This window comes from Colobus angolensis, unplaced genomic scaffold (genome assembly GCF_000951035.1).
Source record: "Colobus angolensis palliatus isolate OR3802 unplaced genomic scaffold, Cang.pa_1.0 Scaffold15, whole genome shotgun sequence".
Classification (NCBI taxonomy): domain Eukaryota; kingdom Metazoa; phylum Chordata; class Mammalia; order Primates; family Cercopithecidae; genus Colobus; species Colobus angolensis.
This window is the reverse complement of record NW_012114599.1, coordinates 5,560,623-5,570,194: the sequence shown is the minus strand read 5'-3', so window position 1 is coordinate 5,570,194 and position 9,572 is coordinate 5,560,623. Positions and strand designations below refer to the sequence as shown.

The window sequence follows — 9,572 nt, the reverse complement described above, 5'->3', positions numbered from 1 at the left end:
TTATTATTGTTTTTAGAGATGGGGGTCTCCCTCTGTCGCCCAGGCTGGAGTGCAGTGGTATGAAGATGGTTCACTGCAGCCTCGACCTCCTGGGCTCAAGTGATCTTCCCACCTCAACCCCCAAGTAGCTGGGACTATAGGCATGCACCACCATGCCTGGCTAATTTTTTTTTTTTTTTTTGTATTTTTGTAAAGACAGGGTTTTTCCACATTGCCCAGGCTGGTCTCAAACTCCTGAGCTCAGGCAGTCTAACCGCCTCCGCCTCCCAAAGTGCTGGGATTATAGGCATGAGCCGCCATGCCCAGGCCTTTGCCCATTTTTTAAATGAGTTATCTTTTTTTTAATCATTGAGTCCTGAGTCCTTTATATATTCTAGACACAGATCCCTGAGATATATGATTTGCAACTATTTTTCCCATTCTACGGATTATCTTTGCACTTTCTTGATAGTGTCCTTTGAAACATAAAAATTTAAAAATTTTAATGAAGTCCAATTTATCTATTTTTTTCTTTGATTCCTTGTGCTTTAGGTGTCATATCTAAGAATCTGTTGCCTAATCCAAGGTCATGAAGATTTATACCTGTTTTCTTCTAAGAGTTCAGAGCAAGCTTGTCCAACCTGTGGCCTGCAGGCCACATGCAGCCCAGGATGGCTTTGAATGTGGCCCAACACAAATTTGTAAACTTTCTTAAAGCATTATGAGATTTGTTTTGCAATTTTTTTTTTTTTTTTTTAGCTCATCAGTTACCATTAGTGTTAGTGTATTTTATGTGTGGCCCAAGACAATTCTTCTAAGGTGGTCCAGGGAAGCCAAAAGATTGGTTTAGAGCTTTGGCTGGTACCTGTAAGTTTGTGATCCATTTTGTATTACTGTGTATATACGGTATGAGGTATGGGTCCACATTTATTCTTTTGCATATGGATATCCAGTTGTCCCAGCATCATTTGTTGAAAAGACTATTCCAAAAAAAAAAAAAAAAGAAAAGACTATTCCTTTCTCCATTGAATGACCTTATCACTCTTGCCAAAAATCAATGTGAGGCTTTAATTCTGGACTTAACTTTGTTCTGTTTATCTATATATCTATCTTTATGCAAGTACCACACTGTGTAATCAAGCTACTGTATAGCTTTGTAGTAAGTTTAGAAATGGTAACATGTGAGTCCTCCAACTTTTCGATTTTGTTTTGTCTATTCTTCAGCCCTTGAATTTCCTGGTGAATTTTGATCAACTTGTCAATTTCTACAAAAAATGCAGTTGAAACTTTGATAGAGATTGCATTGTGTGTGTATAGTCATTTGCAAGTATTGCCATCTTCACAGTATTAGGTCTTCCAATCCATGAATATACAATTTCTTCCATTTATTTAGATATTCTTTAATTTCTTTCAGTGATGTTTTGTAGTTTTCAGTGTACGCATCTTGCACTTCTTTTGTTAAATTCATTCCTAAATATTTTATTAGTTTTGATGCTACTGTAAATGGAATATTTTCTTATTTTCATTTTTGGATTTTTCCTTCCTAGTGTATAGAAAAACAACTGACTTTTATATGTCGATCTGATTTCCTAAAACCTTGCTAAACTCTATAGTTTAGTAGTTTTTTGTGGATTCCTTAGAATTTTCCATGTACATGATCACGTCATTTGTAAGTAGAGAGAGTTTTATTTCTTCCTGTTCAATCTAGATTTTTTTTATTTTATTTATTGTCTTGCCCTGGCTATTATCTCTATTACAATGCTGAATAGAAGTGGTGAGAAAAGACATCTTTGTCTTGTTCCTGATTTCAGGGAGAAAACTGTCAGTCATTTACCAGGAAGTGTGATGTTAGCTGTGGGCTTTAGTAGATGTCCTCTATCAGGATGAGGAAGTTCCCGTCTATTTGTATTTTGTTGAATATTTTTATCATGAAGGGGTGTTGGATTTTGTTGAATGTTTTTTTCTGTGTTTATTGAAATGATCATCTGGTTTTTGTTCTTTATTCTAGTCACATGGTGCATTACATTGATTTCAATTTGTTGAAAAATATGCACTCTTCATATTATTTTTAAAACTGTAGACATTTTACTGTAGGACATAAGCAAGTTATTTTACATGTAGAGCAAAAATTGACCAATATTAACCTTTTGTCCTTTATATTATTCACATGGTGCTAACCTTTTGTCCTTTGTATTATTCACATGGTGCATTACATAGGTTGATTTCAATTTGTTGAAAAATATGCACTCTTCATGTTATTTTTAAAACTGTGGACACTTGACTGTAGGACATAAGCAAGTTATTTTACATGTAGAGCAAAAATTAACCAATATTAACCTATTAACAAATGGGTAAATAGACTCCTCTTATTGCTTAAGCTGAAGAGTATCCCTACATTTCTGCCAAATGATATGATAGTTCAAGACTTAAAGATGCCCCTTTCAGGACTACTTTTCATTTTCTAGTATTGCATCCATATTTTCTTTCCCTGTTTACTGTAAAGCTAATAAGGAGAAAAATGACGCAGCCCCAGAACTGTGAACATGTTTGTGATTGACAAACTGCATTATCTACTCCTAAATCATTGCTAGTAAATGCCAGTGTGAATCATTAATCATAAATGCTAATATGGGTAATGGAAAAGGTTATTTAGGTTAATCTCCTTAGGAAAAACCTCAGAAAACAATGGGGCGAGGATGCTATGAAAACAAAGAAATGAAAAGAGAGTGACTTCCAGCTCTACAGTAATATGTTTCCTTTAAATTAAGGCTAGAATTTAGGGACATCTGAAGGCTTTAAGAGTTTGGGGTGCTCTTAATAAATGTTGTAGTCTTTTAAGAATAATTCTGCTTATATTTATTTCTCACGTACTGAATGATATTGTCAGTATTAATGTGAAAATTGATTTAAGTACAAAACAGTCTTTATGCTAGGAAAATAATCTTTTAGTGGGTTTTTAGCAGCATAAAGTTTTTAAAAACTGGTATAGGATTAGGGAGGGTGCTATATTACACTAAATACTGGGAAAATCAATGTGGTTATATTTTTAGAAAACAAAAGAATAGTATACTTCAACTGCAGTTCCATTCCAGGGCTCTGAGAGTTTTGCCGTCACAGTTCTTCATAACTGAGGCTTTCATTCCTAATGTAAATTTCATAGCAGGGCAGTTCATAGCAAGGAGAATTCAGAAATACATTATTAGGCTGCTTATTAAAAATAGCCTGATAAAATATTACCAAACATTTAAAACTAGTTTTATGAATCTCAGAGCCAGAAACCATCATGCTTCCAAAATCAAGTAACATTTCAGAATTTCAGAACCAATTCCCTTGCATCTTGTCCTCTCCCTTACAGTGCTTCTCCCTGCAATTAATCTCCTCCAAAAGGAAAGTTAATATGGAAAACACGAATTCCAGATTTACTTCATATGGCTAACTCCAAACTGCATGTTCATATGCCTTCTCTTACATCAAATAAAAATTATGCAAACTTGTCAGGATCACAACAACTTACCCTTAAATACGCCAAAGTACCTCTGGCTTGAAAGAGTTAACCTGGACCTGGCCAAATTGAGAGTGGTGATAAAAATCCAAACTGTAAATTGTAGCAATTGAATCAAACTGTAATACTTCCTTAAATTTCAGAATATGGTAACGTTATGAGCTGATAGATTCAAACAATCTTATCTGTTAGGCACAGCTAAAATAATAACACCCTGTGTTTATGTGGTGGTGTTATACTGTCTGTTGTTCTACTAGAGGTAGCAGTACTTCATTTGTTCCTCACTACATATCCACAAGGAATAATGGTTTGTTGTCAACATGCCCCTTTTTCTGGACTGGCTAAACTGAGACCTAGAAAGGTTAAGTAGCATAGTTGGGCTCCAGCCTTAGTCTCCTATTTCCCACTAAGTTCTTTCTGTAAGCCCTCACCAGTTCTGGAATTTGCCTTAGAATTTAAAACTTGTACGTGGATCTCACTAGAGAGTGATTACAATGTGTACATCGGATAATTTAACAAATTATCCTGAATGTTAATTGTGTTGTACCATTTGAATGTTTTGTTTTTTTGTTATTTTGGTTTTTTTTTTAGAATAAATATGGCAGAGCTTTCTGAGTCAGAAGGACCAGTAGATTGGAAAGAACGATGCGTAGCTCTGGAGTCCCAGCTCATGAAATTTAGAGTTCAAGCGAGCAAGATACGAGAGCTCTTAGCAGAGAAGGTAAGCTTTCTCCCTAAGCTTTGTTATTAAATGTCAGCTATTGAGGGCCTGTTTCATATATATTAAACAATCTCAGTACTTTGGGGGTTGGATTTAATTTTTGTCAAGTGTTTGAAGCTATATTTGGCATATTCTTTGCCAGTGTTAGGGTAGATTGGACTTTAAGACAAAAAATATTTATTTGCAAATGCTAGTGGCATATGTGAGGACTGTGTGTGTTTGATGAATGTAGACTTCATTCATTCCAGAGAGAAAGCTATAATTTATTTGATTTTATTACAGGAGTATGACAGCTTTGATCTACTAAATGTTTATAAAAATCACATTGAGGGGATTATAGAAAAAATTATCTATTGGTAGTAAAATGTGTTTATACCGTATTTGAAAGATGTATCTACTTAGGAATCTGTGTTGACTAAGTGTATATTACTAAATTCTCGCCTGGGCTAGAATTGAGTTTAACATGATTGTATGCTTTTCTAATCATGTAATTAGAATTTCATTTATATTACAGGAATTTTTTACAAGTATGTGTACAAAACCAATAGATTTGTTCATTTATTCATTCAACAAATATTCTTTGAGGGCTAATTATGTGTTAGACACCATTCTTAATACTACAGTTATATATGTGAAAAAGACAATCCATGTTCCTATTTCCAGGGAACTTGAATTCTAGACCTGTGCTGTCCAATACAGTAGCCCCTAGCCACATGTGGATGGATGTTCAACACTTCAAATAAGCCTAGTTCGAATTGAGATGTGTTGCAAAAGTAAAATAAATACTGGATTTCAAAGTTTTAGCATGAAAGAAAGAATGTAAAATATCTCAGGAATAATTTTTATATTGATTATATGTTGAAATGTTATTTTGGATATTGGGTAAAATAGGCAATATTAAAATTAATTTTACCTACCTCTTTTTACTTTTTAAATGTGTGTATTAGAAAATTAAAAAATACACCTGTGGCTCATATTATATTTCTATCGGACAGCACTGTCTGTATGAATGGATGAATGATATTAGTGGTTATTCAGAATTGATCAGAAGAACTTACAGGTGGTTTCTGAAACAATAGTCTGCATAATCCTTTTGGGATAGAGACTGCTACATGTCTCATATCTCCAAAAAAGGTATTAAATATTCTTTTCATTGCTAGCCAAGAATATCTTAGTGCAGAATTATTCTAATAAAATTCAGTGAAACATCATTCAGTCTAAGCTTGCATATATATCATCTCAAACTTTTGGGCTTTAACATCTTTTAGGTGAAAGACTAAAGTTATCCTTACTCACTTTAGGTCAAGGATGACTCAGTAGTCAATCAATGAATCAATCCTAAACTTCAGTGTGCTTTATTTATTGATATTACAGCAAAAGTATAGCTTATAAAATCCCAGTTTGAGTATCGACAAGTTGGAGAAGTTTTTTCTAACATAACTTAGTGACTCATCTTTTATCTTTTGCTCTTCTCTCAATGAAAATCATTTTCCATGTTGTACTATGATTTATCTAGTATTTTCCAACAACCCCAACTGCCCCATACAGTGATTTTTGTCAAGATTCACCAATTGTGTCCTTGTTACTAAACCTCATAGACACTTCCCAGTTGATGCCTAAGCCTCTCAGTAGTTGACACTGTTGACCACAGGATCTCTCTCAAAATTTTCCTGGTTTTCTTGACTTCTGTACTTGTTTGGCTTCCTTATGGACTAAGTAGAAAGTATCACCTTATTTGGGTTCCAATTAGTTAACCTTTAAATTCTAAATTTTTTGGCAACATTTGTTCTGTTCTTTAGAAAGCATGTTGCAGCAAGTTTCTCAATGAGTGCCCATTTAAAAAATAATACAAGTGTTGTTATCTCCAATAATTTCTCTATAAGTAAAATGGCTTTTTTATTATTAATTTTTATGCTATTAAATGTTTTCTTTGTCAGTGAATGAGCATTGATAGGAATATTATTTCAGAATTGCTGTTCTAGTTGTGGTTTCTTTTTCTTTAATTTTCTTTTTTCTTTTTTTTGGTCTGTAGTTTGTATCTGTGACATAAATTCTTTGGCAGATCTAAGAAATGGAATTATTCTGATGTGTTTTACACATTGGAAAGTAGATAAATGTGCCAAGTTACTCATGGCTTCCCAGTAAATATATTCAACACAAAAATATGAATAAGGATTTTCACAATATTATCTGTCGTATTCTATTATGAATATTTTTCTCAGGTTTAAAAATTTATTTTTGTCTCCATCCATGTTTTCATGAAAATATCTAATATTTATTGATTTATTATGTATAGGATAAGCACTGTATAGGTATGATTTATTTAATTCTTATAACAACTTGTAAAGTAATACATTTTGTTGTGCTCATTTTATAGATTAGGAAACTGATGCTTACTATGCCAAGAAATCTTCTAAGTGCTTTAAATATATAAACTTTTAAATCCTTTTAACTATCCTACGAGGTAGCTACTAATATTATCCACATTTACAGAAGAGGAAGCTTAGGCATAGAAAAGTTATTTAACTTGACTGAGTTCACACCAAAAAGTGAATAATGGAGCCAAGATTAAAACCCAGGCATTCTGCCTTTTTAAGTCTGAAGGCTTAGCCATCACCCTCTACGGCCTTTCTAATTTTCACCTTCCTTGCCTTCTCTGATATATCTATTCACTCATCCATTCTGTCCTCTATTCAGCCATGCAACATAAAAATCCACGTCTGCTTGGGGGCAGGTACCTGTGTGTGTATGTGTGTATGTATGTATGTAATATTAACAATTTACATAACATTACTTATTTTTCAAAGCAAACCCCATGGCATTACTTCTGAGTGCCAACTCGAGTCAAATGTTGCATTCCAGAGACTGGTCTGGTCCTATCCACCTCTTTGGTTTTGTGTTAGCACCAGTCAGCCCCAGGGCTTCTCCCTAATAGTGCTCTATACTTTCCCCCTAAATGGATGCAGGCCCAAGGCTGAAGATTCTTGAGAGAATACTAATTTGGTTCTTTAGCTCTTTGCCAGGAATTGTGGCCAACTTCTCTTTCCTGCAACAGTTCTAGTTCTTAGTTCCACTTTATTGGTTATGGGTATAGGAAGCTGACCCTTGGGGCCAAATATGGTTCCTAAGTCTTTACTGCAACCATCAACTAGTTTAAACCCCACAGTAACCCTATGAGGTGATTGTTATTATCCTCAATCTAGAGAATTAACATTAAGGCTGAGAGTAATTGAGTAGCATGCCCAATATCACACAGCTAACAAAAAGCAGATCTGCCGTTAGACTGTAGATCTTTCAGACTTGTGATGTAGCTAGTAGAGTGTCTGGCACATAGAAGTAACTCATTATTATTTTCCTGTGTCTTTCTGGTTTTTTTTTGTTTTTTTTTGAAATGGAGTCTTGCTTTGTTGCTCAGGCTGGAGTGCAGTGGCGCAATCTCAGCTCACTGCAACCTCCACCTCCCAGGTTCAAGCGATTCTTCTGCCTCAGCCTAATGAGTAGCTGGGACTACAGGCACATACCACCAGGCCTAGCTAATTTTTGTATTTTTAGTAGAGACAGGGTTTCACCATATTGGCCAGGATGGTCTTGAACTCCTGACCTCGTGATCCGCCCACCTCAGCCTCCCAAAGGGCTGGGGTTATAGGCGTGAGCCACCGTGCCTGGCTTTTTTTCCTGTGTCTTTCTGAATGGACACACTGGTTAAGTGAATGGGGAGGTGACCTAAATGTAATTACATTTGTGTGTGTGTGTGTGTGTGTGTGTGTGTGTGTGTGAGAGAGAGAGAGAGAGAGAGAGAAAGACAGGGTCTCATTCTGTTGCACAGGCTGGAGTGCAGTGGCGCAATCTCGGCTCACTGCAACCTCCACCTCCTGGATTCAAGTAATTCTCCCACCTCAGCCTCCCAAGTAGCTGGCATTACAGGCACGGACCACCACATCAGGCTAATTTTGTATTTTTGTTAGAGACGGGGTTTCACCGTGTTGGCCAGGCTGGTCCTGAACTCTTGACCTCAAGTGATCTACCCATCTCGGCCTCCCAAAGTGCTGGGATTACAAGTGTGAGCCACCGTGCCTGGCCTTAAATGTAATTACATATTGATAGCAGATGTATTTCTGAATTTTTTAAGGAAAAATATGTGAGATGATCTAGGTGTTTTTATGATTAGAGATGAATTTCAATTATATATGCCCTACATTTTTGGAGATGAAGTTGGAGAATACATGGGATCTTTTAGAAAAGTTGTTTTGCACCTATTTTTTTCATCACAGTTTCCAAGTAACTTAGAACATTGAAGCTTGTGAAGAAAAAGGCCTTATTGAAGTCTTGGGCAAATGCTGCTGTAAGTGGGAGAGGTCTTTAGAGGAATTTAAGGAATGGTGTTGGAAATATCCCTAGTATGCCAAATATAAACTCTTCAGGGAAGCTGAGATTTAAGTAGTTTTCCTACTTTACAATATTACTAGTTAGTTTTCTGAGTCAGGGAGGGAAAAGGGAAAGTTTCTTTGTAAGTTGAAGTGAAATGTTATTTCCTATGAGTTAAATTTTCAGTGAAAAGGAAAGGGAGAAAAATATGAAGAATTTTCCCTTTGGACATCAGCATGGCTCGCATAACCTCATGCTACCTCTACCTGATGTGGCATTGCCATTTGGAATTTCCTGCCACTTGGCATTTCTTTTGCGAATGTGATCCCCTTGAAGCAGCCTTGGATTGTGTCATAGGAATAAGGAGTCCTTGGACAGCATAGCATATGCTTTTACCCAACAATCCAGTACAATATCATGATTAACCTATTTAAATTATACATTCCCCCAGTTACTCTACTGGCTTGCCTAATGTTTCACAGTGTCTAATGGAAATTCTACATATACTAACAATGAGACTGTACAGGCTAATTTAAATGTTACATCTTTGGTTACTGGTTGAAGATATTTATTATAAAAACATAAAATAATGTTTGGTGGTAGAATGTTTCATGGGGTCTGTGGGGGAAAAGACAGGAAGAGAGACATGTGGCAGGGAACTGCTGTCCACATCAGTGGATGTGAAGATCCTACAGGATTCCACCTAAATTAACCAATCCATTAAACAAATTTATTTGTGTACGATCCCTTTAACAATGAGAGGCTCTGTAAGTATACAGGCCGAATGGCAAATTTCCCTCTGCCACTTGTTGCTAATTTCATTTTGGCTACAGAGGGTACTTCTGTAGTAGTAAATTAAGCACTAGGCTTAGAATTGCTGCTTCATTTTGTTATTAATAATTGGCCTGTTCCTAAAATACTTGTTTTTGTCCAAAGCCTGATATGGGACAATAGATCATTTCAGGTTTTTTTTTCTTTTTTTTTCTTTTTCTTTTTCTTTTCTTT

At 35.5% G+C, this 9,572-nt stretch overlaps 1 protein-coding gene across 1 annotated transcript in view; it reads left to right on the top strand.

Moving 5' to 3' along the window:
* The first annotated feature begins 4,076 nt into the window (after positions 1-4,076).
* PLEKHH2 (pleckstrin homology domain containing, family H (with MyTH4 domain) member 2) overlaps positions 4,077-9,572 on the top strand; it is a 120,959-nt gene continuing 115,463 nt past the window's right edge. Inside the window, exon 1 of the mRNA XM_011935905.1 lies at positions 4,077-4,202. Coding sequence (XP_011791295.1) covers positions 4,080-4,202 — 123 coding nt within the window. The 5' untranslated portion in view covers positions 4,077-4,079. The remainder of the gene's footprint in view (positions 4,203-9,572) is intronic.